Source organism: Carcharhinus amblyrhynchos, chromosome 10, assembly GCF_965287045.1.
Source record: "Carcharhinus amblyrhynchos chromosome 10, sCarAmb.v2.hapA, whole genome shotgun sequence".
Lineage (NCBI taxonomy): Eukaryota > Metazoa > Chordata > Chondrichthyes > Carcharhiniformes > Carcharhinidae > Carcharhinus > Carcharhinus amblyrhynchos.
The window spans coordinates 70097011-70123404 of record NC_137333.1 but is presented as its reverse complement, the minus strand read 5'-3'; the positions used below and the strand labels follow the sequence as shown (position 1 = coordinate 70123404).

Here is a 26394-nt window from a genome sequence, read left to right as displayed (position 1 = left end):
TCCATCACAAATTTCAAATTTAAGCTTCATTTGTCAAGTGTAGTGAAACCTACCTTCACTACAGAATGCTTTATTTACTCCAGAGAACTTCACAGTTTCATGTACAGTTTTCTCTTCCTGACAATATTCACAGTAAGACACGATGCAGTGCAGCTTCTTGTGATCCTCACAGCACATTTTGCTGCAGAACTGAAATACATGATTCTGAAAAGAAAGGTAAATTACTATAATGTAGTTTTTAACTGGCATAACAAACTAATCTAATTAGCTAAGAAGCTGAGGATGAAAGCACTGTTGGCATCTCATTTTTACATCAAGTACTGTCAAATGTGATTTGAGTTCTTGAAATTCTTCCCAAACAAGATTCCCTCATCTATGTCTATGTTTGACAATCCTGAGTGGGAATTTTTCCATTTGTCACACCAACCATCTTTGTGACTTTTCCAAACAATATTGCTAATTTTAAAGCTCATTGTACAAGGGATGATCGATGGTAGACACTCAGCATTTTCCAAATGTATTTTATCTAGTACCCTTATCAGAGCAGAATCTGTCATAAACCTAAAATTTAAACTAGCTTTTTCCTGCTCTTTGCAACTTCATCTCCCGGAATCTCCGCCTTCCACTCCCTCCCAACCATCAAAAACGTTTGGAACTTCTTCGCCAAATATGCTGTGTCACCACCCCATCCCACCTCACCCCCCTCAAATTCTCCTCCTACTTCACCTTCATGGTCTGGTTTCCTCTTACTATGAACCATCTCTGGATGTTACAACAAAAGTTCACTTTCATGAAGCATTTTTGAATTTGAACGCCAAAAAAGGAAAAACAACTGTACATTGCTACATAATGCTACACAGAACCCATTTGCATCTTGTCACAGCATCCAAGTCAAAATTTATCTTCGTCTTACCTCCCATTCCAACACTTCTGGCTTCGCACTGAATCCAGCCTTGCAGTAGGCACACCTTAGTTGCACCTCATTTGTTACAACCTGACCATTTGTTGTTGTTTGTACACTGTAAGACTAAAACATAATCAAAATAAATTTTAAGACTACATTTATAACTTCTACCTATTCTCTCCAAATGTCTGAGAGCCCTGGCTTTATGCAACCAGAAAATGGTGACCATTGCTTTGATAGTCCAGTTATCTGTCCACTGTTAAACATCCAACCTCTTGATCCAGGTGATGGGAGAGCGAGGAAAGAGTTCAAATTGATTGCAAGCTTCAAATGTAAACATTTTGAAATAAAAAACTGGAAACAAGTCTTGAGCTGTGGTTAGAGAAATACACAAGTGGTGTTCTTCAATTACATCTAAAAAGGTAATACAAATTGACAACATGCTCAAGCCAGGTATGGCATGATTTTTCTTGATCTTTATCCAACAACATTATACATTTTCCACATAGCAAAGAAGATCTTGAACAAGCCAACCCTTGTAAGTGATGCACAATCTACTACTTACAAGTATTAACTATTTCAAATGTATTTATCAAATAAATGTCACTTATTTCACACTGGAACTTTTTAAATGTGCAAGAGGAGACCTGAAGCTCAGTACTGCAAAACTGAAAACTTATTCAAAGGCTTTGAAATGGTTGCCATGATTCAAGATTTATATAAGTTTTGTGGTTCTTGTCACATGATGTCAAATTTTAGTAAGAAAAAGAAAACATACAAACCTGAAATTTAGCCACACAGCTAGAGCTGCAGAAATTGTAGAGTTTTCCATCAGGCATTGTGGCTTGATATTGAGGTAAAGCACTTCTTTTACAAAAGTGGCAAGAACCCATACCTAAAGCAAAATGAAAAATCTATTGAGATTTTAGCATGCAACATGACAACCTCACTACAAATAATTGAGAAAGCAATTATAGCGTTAAACTTCAACCAAATGTGAGCCCATTTATATCTCAAATAGCATTAGGCAACAATGTTAGCTAAAGCATCAATTCACCATCAGAAATAGAAGGGTTTGAAAGTTGAAAGCAGTAGATTGGCCAGGAGAAGGTGCAACAGAATTCCAGAAAACTGGTTCAGTTGGCTACAAAGTTTATTTATTACTCACAAGTAAGGCTTACATTAATACTGCAATGAAGTTACTGTGAAAATCCCCTAGTTGCCACACTCCAGCACCTATTCGGTTCAATGTACCCAACCAGCATGTCTTTCAGACTGTGGGAGGAAACCGGAGCACCCGGAGAACCCGGAGAAAACCCACGCAGACATGGAGAGAATATGCAAACTCCACACAGGCAGTGACCCAAGCCGGGAATCAAACCCAGGTCCCTAGCGCTGTGAGGCAGCAGTACTAACCACTGTGCTGCCCAATATGGCAAACAAGGCAGACCTGGCTTACAAAGCATGGTGAGATGCAGCATATCCTGTAAGAAGTGGATTTGAGATAATGGTCAGAAGAGCTATGATAACAGACCAATACAGGATACAAGCTAAGATTAAAAGAAAGATGGAAAAGTTGGAGTTGAGTTCATAGCAAGCAATAGCATGTTAGCTGACCAGACCAGGGACCCTGACAGAACCTAATCCAGATTTCACCAGGATTGTCCAAACATTTTTCTAATTGGGCCACTTAGCTGTCTTTCACATAGCATCAAAGAGGATAAACAACTGCAGTACAAAATCCAAACACTAAAATTCAAGGAAAACTTCAGTTATGAAATTTTCAGTTATATAAAATTGATTTTAAAAACTCTGCAGAAGGAATTATATTCCTTGAGGCATGATGACCTTTCAGGCCATGTCACAGAAACAATTTGTTTATGAATCATGTTTGGCAATACAAGTACTTTTCAAATTACATTTTGAAATCAAGAGCAAATTTTTATATTCACATTTTTAAATTATGCACAATTATCAACATCTTTTAAATGTGTAATTTTAGTGATAGACAGTACGATTTTGTGAAAGCGAGGTCATGCCTTGCTAACTTGATCGCGTTTTGTTGAAGAAGTGACGAAGATGATAGATGAGGGAAAGGCTGTGGATGTTGTATACATGGACTTCACTAAAGCCTTTGACAAGGTACCTCATGGTAGACTGGTACGAGAGTAAAGTCACACGGGATCAGAGGAGAGCTGGCAAGAGATACAGAACTGGCTTGGCCATGGAAGACAGAAGGTACCAGTAGAGGGGTGCTTTTCTGTGTGGAAGGCTACAACTAGTGGTGTTCCTCAGGAATCGGTTCTGGGACCTTTGTTGTGCATAGTATAGATAAATGGTTTGGAGGAAAATGTAGCCTGTCTAATTAGTAAGTTCGCAGACAACACAAGAATTGGTGGAGTTGCGGATAGTGAAGAGGATTGTCAGAGGATACAACAAGATATAGACCAGTTGGAGACTTGAGCAGAGAAATGGCAGGTGGAGTTTAATCTGGACAAATATGAGATAATGCATTTTGGAAGGTCCAATGCATGTAGGGATTATACAGTAAATGGTAGAACCCTTCTGACAGGCAGAGGGATCTGGGCGTACATATCCACCAATCACTGAAAGCGGCGACGCAAGTGGATAAGATAGTCAAGAAAGCATTTGGCATGCTTGCTTTCATTGGTCGGGATATTGAGAGTAAAAATTGGCAGGTCATGCTGCAGCTGTACAGAACCTTAGTAGGGCCCCATTTAGAATATTGTGTACAATTTTGGTCGCCACTCTACCAAAAGAATATGGATGTGTTGGAGGGTACAGAAGAGATTTACCAGGATGTTGTCTGGTTTGGAGGGTATTAGCTATGAGGAGAGGTTGCAAAAACTCTGTTGTCACTAGAATGACAGAGGTTGTGAGATGACTTGATAGAGGTTTACAACGTTATGAGTGGCACGGACAGAGTGAATAATCAGATGCTCCTTCCTAGGGTAGGAAAGTTAAGTTCTAGGGGACATAGGCCTAAAGGTACGTGGGGAAAAGTTTAGAGAAGACGTGCGAGGCAAACTTTTTTTTTTACACAGAGTGATGAATATCTGGAACGCACTGCCAGGGGAGGGGGAGGGACCAGGTATGACAGCAGCATTTAAGGGGCAACTCGACGAATATACGAATAGGACAGGAATGGAAGGATATGGACTCTAAGTGCATACGGTTTTAGTTTAGGCAGGCATCATGATCGGCGCAGGCTTGGAGAGCCTAAAGGCCTGCTTCTGTGCTACACTTTTCTTTGTTCTTTGTAACAATACTGCCGGAGACTTCAATGCCCACTACTGGTCTTGCTGATATAGAGGAAAATTTTGCCCAGCATTTGCTTGGTATTGAATTCCCTACTTGATTTGAGAATATGGCAGAATGCTAGCAAGTCAATATATGCCACATGACAGTTCAGATACAGTTACTGTTTGCAGCTGACTTTATTGGGCATTCTTGAAGTAAAACTGTTATGATCTTAGAATGTTCCATAGTTAGAGATAAGTGACTAGGATACTGCACTGGAGGATGAATCTTCTATGGTCAGAAGGGAAAGAATAATTAAAGGAAAAAGGATGGTTGTGGTTGTTGGAGGTCAGTCATCACAGTTCCAAAACATCACTGTAGGGGTTCCTCATGGTAGTCTCCCAGGCGAAACCATCTTCAATTGCTTCATCAATGGCACTCCTTCCATCATAAAGTCAGAAGTGGCGACGATCACTGATAATTGCACAATGTTCAGCACCATTCGCAACTCCTCACTGCACATCCAAATACAACAAGATCTAACAAAATCCAGGCTTGGACTGACAAGTGACAAGTAACATTCGTGCTACACAACTGCTAGGCAATGAGCATCTCCAAGAGAGAACCTAACCATGACATTTGCTGGACTCTGGGGTGATTCTGGCAGATTGGAAAACAGCAAATGTGACGCCATTGTTTAAAAAAGTAGGTACAAAAGACGGGTCATTATAGGATGGTTAGCTTAATTTCTGTAGTGGGGAAAATGCTTGAACCTCTCATCAAGGAAGAAATAACGAGATTTCTGGAGAGAAATTGTCCCACTGGGCAGAAAAAGCAAGGATTCATGAAAGGCAGTTCATGTTTACCTAATTTACTGGAATTCTTTGAGAACATTATGAACGTGGTGGAAAACGGGGAACCAGTGGATGTGGTGTATCTGGATATCCAGAAGGCATTTGACAAGGTGTTGCACAAAAGACTGCTGCATAATATAAAAGTGCACAGCAATACAGGTAATGTATTAGCATGGACAGAGGATTGGTTAACTAACAGAAAGCAAAGAGTAGGGCTAAATGGGTGTTTTTCTGGTTGGCAATTAATGACTAATGGTGTGTCTCAGGGATCAGCATTGGGACTGCAATTGTTTACAATCTGCATAGGTGATTTGGAGTTCGGAGCCGAGTTAGTGTGTCAAAGTTCGCAAATTAAGAACACGAAGATGAGTGGTAGAGCAGTGTGCAGTGGACACAAAGTCTGCGAAGGGATACAGATAGCCTATATGAGTGGGCAAGGGTCTGGCAGATGGAGTACAGTGGTGGTAAATATGACATCATCCATTTTGGCAGGATAACGACAAAATTAACTATTATTTTAACGGTAAAAAATTGCAGCATGCTGCCATGCAGAGGGACCTGGGTGTCCTTGCGCATAAATCACAAAAAATGGTTTGCGGATGCAGCAGGTAATTAAGAAGGCAAATGGAATTTTGTCCTTCATTGCTAGAGGGATGCAGTTTAAAAAAAAAGGGAGGTTCTGTTGCGGTGGTATAAGGTGCTGGTGAGGTCACATCTGGAGTACAGTTTTAGTCTCTGTGCTGGAGAAAGGATGTACAGGCACTCGCGGGTAGAGAAGGATGGTGCAGAGGAGATTCACTCGGTTGATTCCAGAGTTGAGAGGGTTGGCTTATGAGGATAGACTGAGTGGGCTGAGACTATACTCATTGGAATTGAGAAGAAAGAGGGGAATCTTAAAGAAACATAGAAAATTATGAAAGGAATAGATAAGACAGAAGCAGGGAAGTTGTTTCCACTAGCGGGTGAAACTAGAACTGGGGGGCAGAATCTCAAAATAACGGGGAGCAGATTTAGGGCCGAGCTGAGGAAGAACTTCTTCACCCAAAAGGTTGTGAATCTGTGGAATTCCCTGCTCAGTGAAGCAGTTGAGGCTACCTCATTGAATGTTTTTAAGGTAAGATAGATAGATTTTTGAACAGTAAAGGAATTAAGGGTTATGGTGAGTGGGTGGGTAAGTGGAGCTGAGTCCACAAAAAGATCAGTCATGATCTTATTGAATGGAGCAGGCTCAAGGGGCCAGATGACCTACTCCTGCTCCTAGTTCTTATGTTCTTATTCAAGGGCATTACCAACGCGGAATCCGCTACTATCAACATCCTCGGGGGGGTAGGGTGGACAAACCAGAAAGTGAACTAGATGAGCCATACAGGACTATAAATACTATGGCTCCAAGAGCAGGTCAGAGGCGAGGAAACTGTGGTAAGTAACTCACTTCCTGATTCTCCAGAGCTTAACCACCACATGCAAGGCACAAGTGTAAAGTGTGATGGAATATTCCCCACTTGCCTGGTTGAGTGCAATACCAACAACACTCAAGAGGCTTGACACCATCCAAGGCAAAGCAGCCCACTTGTTTGGCACCCCCCCCCCACAAACATTCACTCCATCTACCATTGGTGCACAGTAGCAGCAATGTGAAACCATTTACAAGATACACTGCAGTAAGACACCAAGGTGCCATAGACAGGTTCCATAACTTAGTGAATCCTCCCCCCCCACCGCCAGTACATTCTTTCTCAAGTAAGGAGACCAAAGTTGTACACAGTACTCCAGGTGTGGCCTCACCAGCACCTTATACAGTTACAACATAATTGCCCTATTTTAAACTCCATCCCTCAGTGAAGAATAATTCATTACCAGCATCTAGAAGAACAACAGCAAATTGCTGGGAAACCATCACCTTGGGGTTCCTCTCCAAACCAATTACCATCCCGAATTGGAAATGTATTGCCATTTCCTCACAGTTGCTGGATCAAAAGTCTGGAACTCGTTTAAAGTACTGTGGGTGCACCTACACCATATGGACTACAGATGAGCTCACCACAACCTTCTCAGGAGCAATTAGGGGTGGGCAATAAATACAGGCCTAGCTACTGAAGCCCACATCCCAGGAATGAATGAATGAATGAATGAATTCCTCAATGTTAGTGCGCATCATTTTGACTTTCAACAAAGTACTGCAGTACAAGTTAAAATGTGGAAGTGTAATGCTGGAAAAATTCAACACCTGTAGAATGAGAAACAGAATTGACATTTCTCATCCAATCTGGTTCTTGTCGGAACGCAAGGTAAAAATGTAGTGAGTTTTATGCTATAGTTAAAGGGAGAGGGTCAAATGGAACAAAAGGGAAGGTCAGGGATGGGCTCGAGGGTGGGGGAGATTTAAGAAAGCCTGCAATGGATTAAATATCAAAGATACTATAAAACAAAAGGCAAAGGGAGTGATAATGGTGTAGGTTAAGAGTAGGTGTCAATGGGTCAGCTCAGTCCAGTCAAGTCTCAGACTAAGAACATAGAACAGTACAGCACAGTACAGGCCCTTCGGCCCTTGATGTTATGCCAAACTTTGTCTGAAACCAAGATCAAGCTATGCCACTCCCTATCATTCTGGTGAGCTCCATGTGCCTATCCAATAACCGCTTGGAAGTTCCTAAAGTATCTGACTCCACTATCACAGCAGGCAGTTCATCCCATACCCCAACCACTCTCTGAGTGAAGAACCTACCTCAGACATCCCTCCTACATCTTCCACCATGAACCTTACAGTAATGCCCCCTAATAACAGCTACATCCAACTGAGGAAATAGTCTCTGAATGTCCATGTTATCTATCCCCCTCAAACTTGTAAACCTCTATTAAGTCGCCTCTGACCTTTTTTCTGCTATTAACACCTACTCTGGACCAATGCTTTGTTTCTTTACTACTACCACCACCATTATCTTTGCCTTATGTTTCATGGCATCTTTGGTATTTAAACCTCTCTGTTCTTCACCCATTTGTGACCTTCCCCTTTGCTCCATGTGTGCACCCCCCACTTTTTAAACAGCATAAAACGCCTCACATTTTTACCTCTTTTGTTCCGAAGAAGAGTGATATTGGACTAGAATGGTTAACTCTTTTTCTTTTTCAGCAGATACAGACCTACTGATATTTTCTAGGACTCTATTTCAGATCTCCAGTGCATGTCATATTGTATTTTTATTTTAGGTTCATAGTGGAGTCCATCAGGGGTCATGCCTGTCATTCTTGAAATACATTAATGACAGTGGTGTACAGGAAATAATTTCAAAGTTTGTTAATGGTACAAAACTTGGGAGCGTTGTGTACTGTGAAGATAGCGTAGAACTTCAAAAAGGACATAAATAAGTTGATGGGCCGGCATGCTGGCTTAGAGGTTAGCACTGCCACCTCACAGCGCCTGGGAACTGCGTTCCATTCTGGCCTCGAGTCATTGTCTGTGTGGAGTGTGCACATTCTCCCATTTCTGTGTGGGGGATTCCCCTTGGTGATCCTGTTTCCTCCCAGAGTCCAAAGAGTCCAGGCTTAGGGCCTGGCTGGGATTGTGGTCGGAGCAGACTCAATGGGCCAAATGGCCTCCTCCTGCTCTGTAGGAATTCTATGATCCTATGAATGGATGCACATTCATAGAAATTCGAAGCGATTAATTTTGATGGGAAGAAAATGGAGAAACGAGACAAAATAAAGGGCACAATTCTAAAGAGGGGACAGAAGCAAATGGACCTGGGTATATATGTGCATAAGTCACTAAGGATTGCAGGACAGATTGAGAGCACCGTTAATAAAACATAATAGTGAACTAAGCTTTGTCAATAAGCGCATGAAGTACAATAGCAAGGGATTTTATGTTGACTTGTACAAGACACCAGCCTGGCCTCAGCTAGAGTACTGCATCGAGTATTGTGTGTTGCATTCTAGGTAGGATGTGAAAGTTTTAGGGAGAGTACAGAAAAGGTTCACAAGATTGATTCCTGGGATAAGGAACTTCATTATGAAGATAGTTTGGAGAAGTTGAGGCAGTTTTCCTTGAAAAAAAAGATTGAGAGGAAATGTGATAGAGGTATTCACGATCACAACAGGTCTGGGCAGAATACATAGGGAAAAACTGTTCCCAACCGTGAAAGGATTGCAAATGAAAGGGCACAGATTTAAGAAATTGGCATAAGAAGCAAAGAAAAACTAAGAAAAACTTTTTTAAAAAGCACAACAAATGGCTATAGTCTGCAAAGAAGTGCCTCAGTGTGTTGGAGACAGGTTCAGCTGAGGTAATCAAATGGGAATTAGACTGTCATTTAAAACAGGAGAATGTGTAAGGTCACAAGAAGGTGGAAGAATGGCTCTAAGTGAATTGCTCATTTGGAGAGTTGGTGCAGACAGGGCTGAATGGCCTCATGCTGCATTGTGCCATTTTTGTAATATGACAACACAAATACAGTCAGTTTGATCATTGAAAATAAATACTCCACACTAGATATGCCATTGTAAATTGCCTGTAATAATAACTGTAGTTAAAAAAGGGCAAAAATAAAGAACACCCATAAGTGCAAGACGTTCTTCCAAAATTACTTAGAATTCAGAAGCTGTTCAGATGAATACAATGCTCCAACTAATTGAGCTGCATCTTTTTTTCCTCTAAATTACATACAGAAAATAATATTTTACATGTTAAATTTAAACAAATCTTAATATTGTGAAATAATGATGTGCGTACAATAAATATATAAGTGAACAAGACAGACATTTTATTAAATTTACCTGATAGAAACCAAAGAAATAAATCAAAACCTTATCCAACATGAACATGTAATAAAAAGCTGACATAAAGTTGTGTTTTTACCTGTTGGTTTTGGGCCTCTTGTTTTGTGTACAGACATGCAAGCAACCGAACAGTATGCTTCAATATTCCCACCAGCTTCTACACGCTGAGTCATGTCAAAGCTTCTACATGGAGTCCTGCATGCTGTGCAGGGCATTATTTTGCTGCATCTCTAAAAGCAGGGTAAAAATATCAAGTTAAAATGGCAATGTAAGGTCTCAAAATCCAGCAATTTTTTTTTAAAAAGCTTAGGACTGATGCTTCACCTCTAGCATGTACTGACCAAAATTACATAGTGGTGTAAAAACAATCCAACTGCAAAGATATACTTTAGGATAGCCATGAAGCAACCAAAAAAAAGTAACATTTTGATGCTACTTACTTGAGTGTGTGAATAGCAATGTCAGGAATTAAAATATAGCTCAAAAAAGATTTTGATGACTCAATGAAGGTGTGATACTGAACTACACATCAGGAAGAGCAATAATTTAATCCTTGTTCTGTAAATAAGCGTGCTTGGCTCAATCAGAGCAGTAGTGAGAAAGCCACATCTAGCATGCAGCGCTGTTACCTCAAGTGTGTAATATTCTAGAGGGACAGAACGGAGGGTTTCCCATACTTGCCGCTGAATGAAGGATGATAATGTGTCAAGCTTGGCTTTGCAAGTTGTGAAAGCACCAACATTTCCTGGCATACAATTCATTCTTGGTTCTGTTATGCAGCAATTAAAGCTCAAAAAAATAGAGGTGACTAAGGAATTTCTAAAGGGCGATTTAAAGAGGGCAGGGATACAACAGGAACTCATTTTTTGATCATTACCCAAGGATATATTATATGAAACAAATGTGATACTAATGAATAGAAGGTACACTCAGCTGTGATACCAATACTTAGTGCTTGGGATCTAGCCTGACAAACAGTCTCTTGGGTAAAGCATTGGACGGCTGCGAGCAACCTCTGGAGAGGGCAGTCACATAAACAACACCGTCAATAGAATCAAATTGATAAAAGAGCAAGATGTGTTTATAGCCATCTCCAAATGAAGTTCCTTAGCTGAATGTGAGGGACTGTAAAAAAAAACAATTGCCAAGTTTTTGGAGAGGGAGTGAAATGAATGTCTGGCCTGAAGCAAATGTCTCCATACACAGAATTTCAAGAATTTGTTGAAAAAAAGTTTCATTTTTATCATTACCACAAAGCCAGGTATCAACCCTGGTTTACTACTGAGTGCAGAAGGCATGCCAGGAGCAGCATCAGGCATACCTTAAAAGGTTTGAACCTGATGAAGCTACAACACAGGATTACTTGCATGCCAAAAAGCATACGCAGCAAGTAAAAGACAGAGCTAATCAGATCCAAGTTCTGCAGTCCTGCCACCTCCAGCTGTGAATGATGGTAGATAATTAAACAATTCACTGGAAGAGGGGGCTCCACAAATAACTCCATCCTCAATGACTGAAGAGCCCAAAACATCAGTGCAAAAGATAGGGCTGAAGCATTTGCAACAATCTTCAGTCAGAAGTGCCATTTCTGCCTTTTTCAGAGGTCCCCAGCATCACAGACGTCAGTCTTCAGCCACTTTGATTTACTTCACTTGACACTAAGAAAATGATTGAAGGAACTGGATACTGCAAAGGCCATAGGCCCTAACAATACCCCAGCAATAGTACTTGTGCTCCAGAACTTGCCAAGCTATTCCAGCACAACTACAGCACTGGCATCTACCCAGCACTGTGGAAAATTGCCCAGAGAAAGCAGGACAAATCCAACCAAGCCAATTATCATCCCATCAGTTTACTCTCGATCATTGGTAAAGTGATAGAAAGGGAGCCAACAAGCAGCAGTTGCTTAACTCCTCACTGATACTCAATTTGGATTCTGCCAGGGCCAATCAAATCGTGACCTCTTGGTTCAAATAAGGACATATTAGATGAACTCCAGAGGTGAGGCAAGAGTGACTGCACTTAACATCAATGCAGCATTTGACTGATTGTGTCATCCAGGCACCCTAGCAAAACTGGAGTTAATAGGAATCAGTGGGAAAACTCTCTGCTGGTTGAAGTCATACCTAGCACAAAGGAAGATGGTTGTGATTGTTGGAAATCAGTAATCTCAGCTTCAGGGTATCACTGCAGGAATTCATCAGGGTAGTGTCCTTGGCCCAACCATCTTCTGCTGCTTCACCAATGACATTCCTTCCATCAAAAGGTCAGAAGTGGTGACGTTTGCTGATGACTGCCCAATGTTCAGCAACATTCGCAACTCCTCAGATACTGAAGCAGCCCATCTCCAACAAGACAGAATCTAACTATCACCAATGGCATTTGAAGAAGGAAAAGGGTTAATGGATTTTCTACATAGAATATGTCACAAACATAACCCTTCCTTATGGCTGATCTCCTTTAGCTTATACTGCTCCTGGCAGTAATATAAGTTATTTGTTCATGGCTTACATGCTTTAACTCTCATTTTCATAAAGATAGATAGTTTAATGTGGCTGTTATTTTGTAGACTTTGCAAATCTTACCTACGTGTGTTAGTTGGACATCGTTACACAGATGGTAGTTTACAATACCGGCTTCTGACAGCTGCTGATGGCAGATTACGATACCGGCTTTTAACAGGAAGAGTCCTGCTGGGACAGCCGCGATCGCACAAGTAACTTCAAAGACAGAGATGCCGGTACTGCTGCAGAAAGGTTTTGAATCGTGACCGTGTGTCATGACTGCAGTTGCCAGGTGGACTGTAATTCCTGATTAACTCTGGGGCTGCATCATGACACAGGAAGAAAGACCCGAAGGTCTGGCCGGAATGGGAAACTTGTGTTGTGATTGACACTAAGACTCATGATGTATAAATGCCCACTTGTGTCTGTGTTCAATGAGAAGTCTGGTGCTTCTCCCAAAGTCTAGAATAAGCCCCAGAGTTTTGAAATAAAAACCACTGTATTTTGACTCACTAACAGTCTCAGAGGTATTATTTTACCCACAACACATTCAAAAGGCATTAAGCATCACCAAATCTCCACTGTCGGCATCCTGGATGTTACAATTACCCAGAAACTGAACTGGACTAGCCATATAAATGTTGTGGTCTGAGCTAAAAGTCCTGTGGTGAGTAATTCACACTTTGACTCCCTGAAACCAGTCCACAATCTACGAGGCAGAAGGTCAGGAGTGTGATCAAATTCTCTCAACTTGTCTTCTCAATAATACTCAAGAAGCTTGACACCATCTCAAACAATGATGAGACAGGAGTACAAGAATGAGATAGAGAACCCAGTGAAATGGTGCAACGACAATAATCTCTCCCTCAATGTCAACAAAATGAAGGAGATTGTCATCAACTTCAGGAAGTGTAGTGGAGAACACGCCCCTGTCTACATCAATGGGAAAGAAGTAGGAAAGGTCGAGAGCTTCGAGCTTTTAGGTGTCCAGATCACCAACCTGTCCTGGTCCCCCCCCATGCCAACACTATCGTTAAGAAAGTCACTAATGCCTCTATTTTGAAGATTTGGCAGGTCAGCCACGACTCACCGACATTTACGGATGCACCATAGAAAGCATTCTTTCTGATTGTATCACGATTTGGTATGGCTCCTGCTCTGCCCAAGACTGCAAGAAACTACAAAAGGTCATGAATGTAGCCCAATCCATCATGTAAACCAGCCTCCCATCTATTGTCTCTGTCTACACTTCCCACTGCCTCGGCAAAGCAGCCAGTATAGTTAAGGACCCCAAGCACCCTGGACACACTCTCTTCCACTTCCTTCTGTTGGGAAAAAGATACAAAAATATGAGGTCACATACTAACTGACTGAAGATCAGTTTCTTTCCTGCTGCCAGACTGTTGAATGGACCTACCTCCCAATAAGTTAATCTTTCTCTACACCTTAGCTATGACTGTAACACTATATTCTGCACTCTCTCCTTTCCTTCTCTATGAATGGCATGCTTTGTCTGTAGAGCATGTAAGAAACAATACTTCTCACTGTATACTAATACATGTGACAATAAATCAAATCAAACCAAACCATCCAGGGCATTGCAGCATGCTTGCTTGACGAGCATCCCTTTCACAAACTTTCACTTTTGCCAGCGCAGCAGCATTTATCATCTATAAGATACACTGCAGGGACTCACCAAGCTTCCTCAGACAGCACCTTTGAAACCCACAACCACTAACATCTAGAAGGACATGGACAGACAATACATGGAAACATGACCATGTGGAAGTTCCCCTCCAACCCATTCACCCATGCTTACTTGGAAATATAATCGCCATTCCTTCACAGGCACGGTGTCAAAATCTTGAAACTCCCTCCCTAACGGCAATATGGGTTTACCTACACCACATGTGGGCAATTCAAGAAGGCAACTCAACACCACCTTCTCAGAGGCAATTATGGATGGGCAACAAATGCTGGCCTAGCCAGTGACACGGACAACCGATGCATGAATAAAAGATGAGGAACAACACAGTGATTCATAATGCTACCCTTAACACTGATGAATTTTGATGCTGATGTAATAGGCACAAGTGGTTTCAGTCACTTATTTTAATCATTCAAATGTAACCAGACTGCCACTTGTCAATTTTTTTTAAGTTATAAAACTGAAAGTTTTCCAGACTAAAACTTTGGCAGATACATTTGAAGTTTTCTGCAAGTATTTAGCAAAACATGTAGCTTTCTGCACCTATAAGCATAAACTACTTGTAATTCAAAAACCAGAACAAATTACAAGTGATTATTGGAAATGTTCATTGGTTCAACAGACACAAAATAGTGAACAAATTACCTGTTTAAAATCATTGAGGCATCTGGAACTACAGAATCTTTTGTGATGGCCATCATGGAAAAGAAAGTGGTTTCCAGATCCTTTATTATAACAGTATATCCCACACTGATCACAGCAGTTCATTACAAGTCCATTGGCTTGTCTATATTTGTTGAAACAAACATCACTGCAAAGTTTGTGGACGAAATTTTTAAAGCTTACTTCATGTCGAATCTATAAAAAAAAGTGAATTAATATTATCTAGGTTGCTCACGTAAATTAGCTGCCAGGTTTTGTATTCACTTTTTAATAGGTACTTTCTCAGTTTACATTCAAATAATAGGCAACGATCGAATAAGGTTTAACATTCAGAAATCAAAATAGTGATTGCAGCAAACTGCTCTATATTCTCGCTAGTTCTCTGGCCTCAGGCTGTGTAACATGTGCAATAATTAGAGTGTACAACCAGTCTAAGACTCTGACGATCATGTTAAGCTAGATGTTTGTGCACAAAGCATAGAAGTAATTCTTAAATATTCCTTCCTCCATTCGGCAGCACAATTCCTGTACGTAACTGGGCAGCATTGGAGAAAAGTAGGAACTTCCTTAAAACAGTTTACATTCACTATTTAAGTACTCAACTATGGATGAGAGTTGATAACTAAGATTTAGATAATCATTTATAGTTGTTTGTTTTTTATTCTTCAGCTATTGGTTCCCAGTGGATCCATTTTCTACCTTCCTGCTACTTAGCTTACTGAGTAGAAAGTGGATGGTGAAGCAATAAAAAGGATACACCTAGCCCAACTCATTCAGAGAACGTTGCTTTCCACGAGACCAAACCAAATGCCCATCACAAAAGTAAATAAACACACAAAGCTCTCCTTCAAGCATTGGCCTGCATTGAACAAACAGCTTTTGACGGTCATCTGATTATTGAGATTTAACAGTTTTAGTGCTCAATCCCAAACATTCTTTATTATTTTATTAAGATTATGATTGGAGCGGTAACACCATATCACATCTCTTGCAGAATTAAAGAAACACGAACAGGAATAATTACTGCATCCCTTGGAGCCTGCTTTGCTATTTAATAAGATCATGGCTGATCAGCTATGTTAATGTCATCAACCTGAAACCTCAAGTGTTTCTCTTGACAGATGCTGCTTAGTCTGCTGAGTACACACAGTAAGAAGTCTCAATGCCAGGTTAAAGTCCAACAGGTTTATTTGGTAGCAAACGCCACTAGCTTTTGGAGCGCTGCTCCTTCGTCAGGTGAATGGCCTGCTGAATGGTCAGGTGAAAGGAGCATTCACCTGATGAAGGGGCAGCGCTCCAAAAGCTAGTGGTGTTTGCTACCAAATAAACCTGTTGGACTTTAACCTGGTGTTGTGAGACTTCTTATTGTGTTTACCCCAGTCCAAAGCGGGCATCTCCACATCATGACTGCTGAGAACATAAGAACATAAGAAATAGGAGCAGGAGTAGGCCATCTAGCCCTTCGAGCCTGCCCCGCCATTCAATAAGATCATGGCTGATCTGTCGTGGCTCAGTTCCACTTTCCCGCCCTCTCCCCATAACCCTTAATCCCCTCTCTTATCAAAAACCCATCAACCCGCGTCTTAAAAATATTTAGCGAGGCAGCCTCCACCACTTCAACGGGCAGAGAATTCCAGAGATTCACCACCCTTTGAGTGAAGAAGTTCCTCCTCAACTCCGTTCTAAACCACCCCCCCTTTATCTTGAGGCTGTGCCCCCTAGTCCTACTGTCTTTTTTGAGCGGGAAGAGTCTCTCCACCTCTATCCTATCTATCCCATTCATCATCTTATACGTCTCAATGAGATCTCCCCTCATTCTTCTAAACTCTAACAAGTACAAGCCTAGTTTATTCAGCCTCTCCTCATAGCTCAACCCCCTCAACTCCGGTATCAGCCTAGTAAACCTCCTCTGCACTCCCTCCCAAGGCCAAAATATCTTTGCGCAGGTGCGGCGCCCAAAACTGCACACAGTACTCCAGCTGCGGCCTCACCAATGCCCTATACAGCTGCAGCAAGACCTCCCTACTTTTATATTCAATCCCCCTCGCGATGAAGGCCAGCATCCCATTCGCCTTCCTGACCACCTGCTGCACCTGCAAGCTGGGTTTTTGCGACTCATGCACAAGGACCCCGAGGTCCCTCTGCACCGTCGCCTGCTGCAGTTTTTCGCCACGTAAGTAATAATCCTTCCTACCATTATTCCTACCAAAGTGGACCACCTCACACTTGCCAACATTAAATTCCATTTGCCATTTCCTGGCCCATTCGCCCAGCCTATCTAGATCCTTCTGCAGACTCTCCACACCCTCCGCACAATTTGCCGTTCCCCCAATCTTGGTGTCATCAGCAAATTTCGACACCCTACACTCGGTTCCCTCCTCCAGATCATCTATACAAATGGTAAAAAGCTGAGGCCCCAGCACCGACCCCTGGGGCACTCCACTAGTCACCATCCGCCAATCCGAATAGCACCCGTTGACCCCCACTCTCTGCCTCCTATTTGACAACCAATCCTCTACCCACGCTAACAGCCTACCCCCAACTCCATGTCCCTCGGCCTTCTGCAATAACCTCTTGTGAGGCACTTTGTCAAACGCCTTCTGAAAATCCAGAAAGACCACATCCACCGGCTCTCCTCTATCCACCGCCCTAGACACATCCTCACAGAACTCCAGTAAATTTGTCAGACACGACTTCCCTTTAATGAAACCGTGCTGCGTCTGCTCTATCAAGCAATTCCCTTCAAGATGCCTCGCAATTTCCTCCTTAATGACGGATTCTAACATTTTACCTACCACAGATGTTAAACTAACCGGCCTATAATTCCCCGCCTTTTGCCTGGCACCCTTCTTAAACAACGGCGTAACATTAGCCGTTTTCCAATCTTCCGGCACTTCCCCGGAATCCAGCGACGTCTGGAAAATAACCACCAAGGCATCCACTATCAGAATTTTCTGTTTTTATTTTGAATCATCACTGAACTCTTTCTATGGCAAGTCTATCTTTCTTTTGGTAAGGTGGTCAAAACTGGACACAATACTCCAGATGTTTTGCTGGAATTTTATAGGATATTGATGAGGCCACACCTAGAGTATTGTGTGCAGTTTTGGTGTCCTTATATCTGAGGAAAGATATCCTTACTATCGGGGGAGTACAGCGAAGGTTTACCAGGCTGATTCCTGGGATGGCAGGTCTGTCAATATGAAGAGAGACCAGGTCGGTTAGGATTATATTCACGGAGTTTAGAAGAGCGAAAAGGGATCTCAGAAACTTACAAAATTCTAACAGGGTTAGACAGGGCAGATTCAGAAAGAATGCTCCCAATAGTGGGGGAGTCCAGAAATAGAGTTCATACTTTTAAAGATAAGCGGTAAATCTTTTAGAACTGAGAGGAGAAATTTCTTCACCCAGAGGATGGTGAATGCAGGGAATTCACGACTACAGAATGTTGTCTGATTTCATGAAGAAGTTAGAGATAGCTTAAGGGTTAAAGGGATCAAGGGATATTGGGGGGAGGGGGGGAATGGAGGAATCAGGATATTGAATTTGATTATCAGCCATGATCAAAATGAATGGCGCTGCAGGCTTGAAGGATCGAATGGCCTATTCCTACAAGGCTCTATACAATTACCGTGGCACTTTACTCTTAATTCCAGCCCATCTGCAACAGCCAACAACCAACAAAAGCCATTTGCTTTCCGAAATGCATATGCTAGATTTCAGTAATGTGTGCAAAAAATCCCCAGTATTGACCATTTTGAAAATATTCTGTTCTTTTTTACTTATCCTACTAAATGGATAACTTCATGCCTCTACTTTATATTACATCTGCCATGTTCTTACTTGTAAACTTAATGATCTATGTCCTCCTCAAAGCTTCCTTTCCCACCCGACTTTGTATTATTAGCAAACTTCAATACATTACATTTGATTCCCTCACCTAGGTCACTAATAAGCAGTTGAGAGCCAAAGCACGAATCCTTGCAACACTACTAACTCAGTCTGAAATTCTGAAAATGTCCCTTCATATTGAGATCTCGTCATCTCGCCATTTTATGAATTTTGTACATCTTTTATCATGAAAACAAAGTTAAATGCAAAATACTGCAGATACTGGAATCCAAAACAAAAACAGAAAATGCTGGAAAATCTCTACAACTCTGACAGCATGTGGGGAGAGAATAGAGCCAATGGTGAGGTTAGATGACCTTTTATCAGAGCTGAAAGCAAAGAGGTGGCGATGGTGGGGGTAGAATTGACAATGCAAGCTGGAGAAACAGCACCTCATCTTCCGATTGGGCATTTTACAGCCTTCTGGACGGAACACTAAGTTCAACAACTTCAGAATATGAACTTTCTCCTCCACCTTCACTCCATTTCCATTTATTTTGTTTCATTCAATCATTTTATCATCCTTCTTTCTCACTTCTATCTTTCCACTTCTCTATTCCAGCTCTTCTTTTCACACCCCGTCTCCCCCTCCCTCACTTCAGTGGAACTGCCACATTCCTCAGGCATCCTTTAACAATTCTTGCATTTTGATCATTTAACGGACACTCTTAGCACCTTCACTGCTCTCTGTATCCTTATTTACATTCCCTTTGTCCAATTCCAACCCCCTCTCCCCACCCCAATAAATCTCTGATTTTCTTTGCTCTCGGTACCGATACAAAGTGTTAGATTAATGCCTCTGCCATTTTCCTACTCCCATTTAAATTTCTCCTGCTTCTGCTTCACGTTTGCCTTTGCTAATTAGTTTCATTTTGCATTCCTACAAAATCTGTTTTTATTTCCCTTGCTAGCTTTCTCTCATTCTCTTTTCTACCATTAACTTCCTGGCCATCCTTTGCTCTAGAACCATCTGGCTAACTACTCTTTTTGGCAACACTTCGAGCCTTTTCTTTAAATCTAATGTTGAGAACGTTGCTGGTATCGTCATTTGGTCCTTTCAACCTGCTCTGCTATTCAACAGGATCATGACTTATCTTTTACCATAAAGTTTATTTAGTGTCATAAGTAGGCTTACATTAACACTGCAATGAAGTTACTATGAAAATCCCATTGTCGTCACTCTGGTGCCTGTTCAGGTACACTGAAGGAGAATTTAACATAGCCAATACAACTAACCAGCACGTCTTTCGGACTGTGGGAGGAAAACAGAGCACCCAAAGGAAACCCATGCAGACACGGGGACAACGTGCAGACTCCACACAGATAGTGACCCAAGCCAGGAATCGAATCCGGGTCTCTGATAAAAGGAGGCAGCAGTGCTAATTACTGTACCACCATGCTGCCCATAACTCACCTTCCTGCACTATTCCCATGTATCTTAATCCCCCTTTACTCAAAAGAACTATCAACCTTGTTTGCCATGATCGAATTTTTGCTGCGCAGTTTTTAATTGCTTATGGGTTGGACATTCAATAAGATTTGGAATTATTTCTTTCAACATTTACCATTGCTTATCAGATCTTTAAACCTAGTTTCCCAACCTACCTTTGTCAACTTGTGCCTGAGACCAAGTCTGCCTTGTTCTAATTTAGGGCCTTGGTTTTGGTCTTAAATAAGCTGTTTTCAAATAAAATGTTCTCAAACTAAAAACAAAATCATAACATGACCACTCTTCTTCAGAGGCTCCTTTACTGCAAGTTTATTAATTAACCTTGTGTAATTACACAATATGAGATCTAAAACAGCCTGGTCCCAGTTGGCTCCTTGACATACTGACATAGAAAATAATCTTGAACACTTTCCATGAACGTGGCCTCCACACTACTGCTACAAATTTGGTTTGCTGGGTCAATATGATTTAAGTCTTCCATGAATGCTGTATTATTCTTGTTATATGCATTTGTAATTTCCTGATTTATATTTCTTGTGACTCTACAACAATTGGTAAACTACTTCCAGCTGTTTGGTAATATAGCACTTAAATATTGCTGACAAAAAGATATGTTAAAGACTTTCATCTTTGCACACTGATTGGTTGAGTATAATCTGTACTCTGCCTGTTATGAACACTCAGGAAACATATTGTGGATTCAATCAGCCAATTGTTGGCAGGTTTAGCCCATGTACCAGGTATCATACGTGCACAGAAATTCATATACAACACTGTCCAATTGTGTGGTACGTACTCAACTAGCTTGCGCTAGCAAAACCAAAAAAAGTACTTATTGGTAGATGTGATTCCATGATTTGAAAGCACTTGCTGCACAATTCAGAGAATGCAAATAGCTACATGAACAACTAATTGAGATATCAGTAAAGCTTGTAATGTGGCTTATTTCCACTTACTAGAAGATACATAGATACGCAGACAGCACTCTCTACAAACAAGATACGTTCAAGCCTTGTGCATTTTTTTGAATTACCCCAAAGCATGGGTGGCTATTATGCCTTGCTATTTCTTCCATGACAACAACTCAGATCAGCTTGCCAACAATTCAGCATCCTTTTTCTCCTGTGATATGAACTTTTTATGATCCACTGAAATTTAGCATTCCCGTGTTTGTCTCAATAGCTACACGACACAAGGCTTGGGCAATAAGTCTCACTTTTCAGCAAGAATTGTTTTCTAGCCCTTATTAGCTCTATCCAAACTGATTTACACCCTGATTTCCCAAGCTACAATCCTTTCTCTCCTGAGTTTAAGTCATCCTCTGTTGCCAAGGATACCCCACCCCCAGTCCTTTTCCATTTGGCTGTCTCCTCAAAAAGTCAAGTATCGTACAATAAGTTAGTCTTCAATCTTTGTCATTCTGCAACCACATCTCCTTAACACCTCAAATCTCTGCATAAACGAGTGTGCAATAATTGACATTATTAAAAGTGTGGCACTTACTTTGCACACAGCATGGCACCACAAATAATGAAAAAAAGCAATTAATCTTTTTTTTAGGGGGGGGTGAGGTGCAGAAATGAAGATCCAAATTTCCTTGATAATCTTCAAACAGTGCTGTGGCAGTCTAGGATCTGGCTGCACATGTGGGAGGGGCAGTTAGGAATTGGGCTCATTTCATACAGAAAGATAGAAGTATGACAAACCTGCACTCTTTCATTACTGCACTGAAGTGCAAAATTAGATTATATGCTTAGATTCTGGACTGGAGTTTCAAACTAGTATCTCTACTCAGATAAAATTTTTATCAACTTTTCTATGGTTCAATAAGCCAAATTAACACATTAAATAAATAACAAGAAGTCTCACAACACCAGGTTAAAGTGAACAGGTTTATTTGAAATTACAAGCTTTCAGAGCGCTGCTCCTTCATCAGATGAGTGGAGGTAGGCTCACAAACACAGCATATGTAGGCAAAAACACAACTGCAAGATAATTACAGATTGGAATGTGAAGAATGATTGGAATGTGAGTCTTTACAGATAATCAAGCCTTTACAGGTACAAACAGTGCATGTGGAGACAGGGATAATCACAGATTAAAGAGGTGTGAATTTCTCAAGCCAGGACAGTTCGTAGGATTTTGCAAACCCAGGCAGTATGATGAGGATTACATGTAGCATGACATAAATCCAAGATCCTGGTTAAGGCCGTCCTCATGCATGTGGAACTTAGCTGTCAGTTTCTGCCCAGCAATTCTGTGTTATCATATATCTTGAAGGCCACTTTGGAGAATGCTTACCTGAAGACTGGAGGCTGAATGCCCTGGACTTGAAACATTCCCCGACTGGAAGGGTACACTCCTGCCTGGCGATTGTTGCATGGTGTCCATTCATCTGTTGTTGCAGCATCTGCACGGTCTCGCCGATGTACAATGCCATGGGACATCCTTTCCTGCAATGTGTGATGTAGACAGCACTGGCCGAACCACATTAGTGTGTACCGTGTACCTGGTGGGTGGTGTTCTCAAGTGCATTGGTGGTATCCACGTCGATGATCCAGCACATCCTGCAGAGGTTGCCATGGCAGGGTCAAGTGGTGTCGCGGTTGCTGTTCTCCTGAAGGTTGGATCATTTGCTGTGAACAATAGTCTGTTCGAGGATGGGGCAGTTGTTTGAAGGCAAATAGCAGTGGTCTGAGGATGGCTTTGGCGAGCTGTTCGTCATCATCAATGACATGTTGAAGGCTCTGAAGATGATGCTGTAGTTTCTCTGCTCTGGGACTGGACGACGAAGGGTACTCAATTGGTCATGTCCCATGTTGGTCTTCAGAGGAGGTTGGTGCAGTTTTACACTGTGGTGCACCAGAACAGTCGATCAATGAGTCGAGCACTATATCCTGTTCTTACAAGTGCATTTTCCAGCATCTGTAGGTGTCTATTACCTTCCTCCTTCTCTGAACATGTCCTGTCTACACATGTGGCTTCTTTAATGTGTTTAAGGTGGAAGCTGGAGAACTGGAGCACCGTGAAGTTATCCATGGGCTTGCAGACTTCACGCTAACTGTTGGACTTTAATCTTACTGTGCCCACCCCAGTCCAATGCCAGCATCTCCATATCATTGTAAATAAAATGTTATTTTACTTCACACAGCAAAGTCAAAATATATGACTCACTATTACATATATTTAATAATTTGCTCGGAAAAGGTTTAATGGCAGAAGACTGGCCTATAGATAACATTATACTGATGGTTAAGAAGTGAGAACTTGTCCAAGGAAGAGTTAGCTTAACTTTAATAGTCAGAAAAGTAATGGAATCCCTGATAAAAGAGATGTTTTTTTAAAATCTAGAGGAAAGTCTTGTTTGACCAACTTCATTCAATTTTTGAAGAGGTACACCAGTAATACCAATTATCAAGATTTCCAAAAAGCCTTCGATAAGTGGCCATACAATAGACTAATGAATAAGAGCATGTTGACAAGTAGCAGCATGGATAGTAAACTGGCTGGAATACAGAAAGGACACAGTAGGGTGAGGGGTAGCTATTGAGAATGGTGAAATTGGGGCAAGTAGAGTCCCACAAAGTTCTGATTACCATACTATTTAAAACAAACTAAAGGCTTTGCAGCAGGTGTGAAAAGTATTTACAAAGGTGATACAAAAGCTGAACTGCTAGACCTTTGAAGAAAGGACAGGAAAGAGTAAAAAGCTAAATTTTTTTTGTGTCAAGGAATCATTTTTTTTAAAGCTGGTTATATAATCAGTAGTGAATGTATATACTAGGCTATTTTATATAGGTGGAAATAGTGGGTTTCAATTCGGTAATTAGTTTTTCCCTTTGTTTGGACCAACGCACCTGTATCAAATCACTAAAGTTACCTCAGTATTTCAGCATTCAATGCAGTTAGTGCATGTAACAGAGGATGAAGTCCATACCAACAACAGAACTTGCTGGATTCTGTCCATGCAAAGCAAATGACAACGGTAGTGCTTCACAAACTATATTCCAGAGCACCATGCAAATAATTGGAAATTCATGGACACCATTTGTCACAAAAAAGGACATTTGGCTAGAAAGTGTAGGGGTGCTAAGAATACGTCAAAGACTGGGCAGGGAAATTCCATGTACAAAGAAGTCTTAATCAGCTGCACAACAACACCTTGAAAGCGGAGAGCAGGAACACGAGTGCTCCTATACATGTTCAATGTGAGTGACCCATGCATGGTGTACATCTATGCTACAGTGGAGGCTGATGGAAAAAATTGTTGAACATGACACGGGAGCCTGTGTATGTTATCTATCAGGAGACCTACAGAAAGACTGGGGGCTCTAAGCAAGTGTATGCCTTAACTCAGGCGGACATCAAATTACAGATGTACGAGGACGAGAGCATACCATTGCTTAGCGCTTTAGAGGTTATTATTGCACACAATAATAGCTAAGAGGTGGAATGTCTTGTTGAAGTTGTACAAGACATTGGTAAGGCCACACTTGGAAAACTGTGTTCAATTCTGGTCACCCTATTATAAAAAGGATATTATTAAACAAGAAAGAGTGCAGAAAAGATTATTAGGATGCTACCGGGACTTGATGGATTGAGTTATAAGGAGGGGCTGGATAGACTGGGAGTTTTTTCTCTGGAGCGTAGGAGGCTGAGGGATGATCTTACAGAGGTCAATAAAATAATGAGGGGCGCAGATCAGCTAGGCAGTCAATATCTTTTCCCAAAGGTAGGGGATCTAAAATTAGATGGCATAGGTTTAAGGTGAGAGGGGAGAGATTCAAAAGTGTCCAGAGTGGCAATTTTTTCACACAGAGGATGGTGAGTGTCTGGAACAAGCTGCCAGAGGTAGTCATAGAGGTAAGTACAATTTTGTCTTTTAAGAAGCATTTAGATAGTTACATGGGTACGATGGGTATAGAGGGATATGGGCCAAATGCGGGTAATTGGGATTAGCTTAGGGGTTTCTTAAAAAAAAGTGGCATGGATAAGTTGGGCCGAAGGGCCTGTTTCCATGCTGTAAAGCTCTATGACTCTATGACAACAGCCAAGAAGCAACAGCATGGCTCCTAGTGGTAAAAGAGAATGGGCCTAGTCTACTAGGGTGTGACTGGCTCAGTAAAGTTCAGTTGAACTGGGATAAGATAAAGCACACATTCAGAAATGTCATTCAAAAATATCTTGAGCTTTTCGAAGATGAATTGGGTACATTGCAGGGCACTACAGCTAAGTTGTCTGTGGACCCTCAAGCTATTCCTTGTCTTTTAAAGCCATGACAGTACCCTACATCATGAGCGACAAAGACAAAGTGGAAGAGGAGTTGGAGCAGCTGCAGAGGTTTAGAATCATTGAGCCTATTAAGTTCTTATGCTGGGCAGCCCCAATTGTTCATGTTCTTAAAGACAATGGCACTCTGTACGTATGAGGGGACTACAAACTCACCATCAATCAGGCCTTCAAGCTGATGCTTACCCATTGCTGTGTGGGAGGATCTGTTTTCAATCCTTGCAGGAGGCAAGAGGTTTTCAAAGTTTGACATGAACCATTCCTATCAGCAGCTTTTGTTAGAGGAGGACTCAAACAGTATATTACAATCAACAGTCAAAAGGTTTATTCAAATACAACCATCTGATTTTTGGGGGGGGCTTCCAGTCTGGCAATTTTTCAGAGGGCAATCTGTTGTGGGGGGATTCCTCATCCTGATCGCAGGGAAAAGTGAGGAGCACCTCAGCAACATGGATCAAGCGTTAAAAGAGATTTTCAGAGGCAGGACTGCACCTGAATCATAGCAAATGTATCTTCCAGGCATAAGAATGCGGAATATCTGGGTCATAAAATTACAGTGCAGGGTCTGTCCACTGTGGAGGGCAAAGTCACAGCAATCAAGGAAGCTTCAAAGCACAGGAGTGTGTCTGAGCTCAGGTTATTTCTGGTCAAAATAAATTACTATGGGAAGTTTCTGCCTGACCTTTGAACAACCACTGTATCTGCTGCTCTTCAAAGAGACCCAGTGGAAGTAGAGCCCCACAACAAAAGAAAAGTTTCAAGGACATGCGAGTCCTGTTACAATAGCCAATCTGCTGGTTCACTTCGATCAGATTATTCTGTCATGCAGTGCCCCGCCCTATGGCATCAGAGCACTGCTCTCTCACCTGATGGAAGGCAGGTCAGAAAAACTCATTGTGTTTACAACACTTATGCTGGCAATAGCTGAGAAGGAACATTCACAGCTCGACAAGGAAGGTCTAGCCATCATTTTCACTGTGACATGATAACAAAGATACTGATGAAACCATCAATTCACTATATGTACAGACAAGCCACTGATTAGACGTTTTAGTGAAAACAGGTGCATTCCTCCCATGGCCTTGGCGAAAATA

General features: G+C 41.5%; 1 protein-coding gene across 5 annotated transcripts in view; it reads right to left on the bottom strand.

Moving 5' to 3' along the window:
* The window catches only part of zmym2 (zinc finger, MYM-type 2), a 109494-nt gene that overhangs the window by 32789 nt on the left and 50311 nt on the right, over nt 1-26394 (bottom strand). For 4 of the 5 annotated variants that reach the window (XM_080197307.1, XM_080197309.1, XM_080197308.1 and 1 more), the window contains exons 7-11: nt 14653-14865; nt 9875-10025; nt 1687-1799; nt 914-1027; nt 54-204 (exon numbers count right to left, since the gene is read on the bottom strand). In XM_080197307.1, the coding sequence (XP_080053433.1) occupies nt 54-204; nt 914-1027; nt 1687-1799; nt 9875-10025; nt 14653-14865 (742 nt within the window). The remainder of the gene's footprint in view (nt 1-53; nt 205-913; nt 1028-1686; nt 1800-9874; nt 10026-14652; nt 14866-26394) is intronic. The other variant, XM_080197312.1, reaches the window with a different exon arrangement.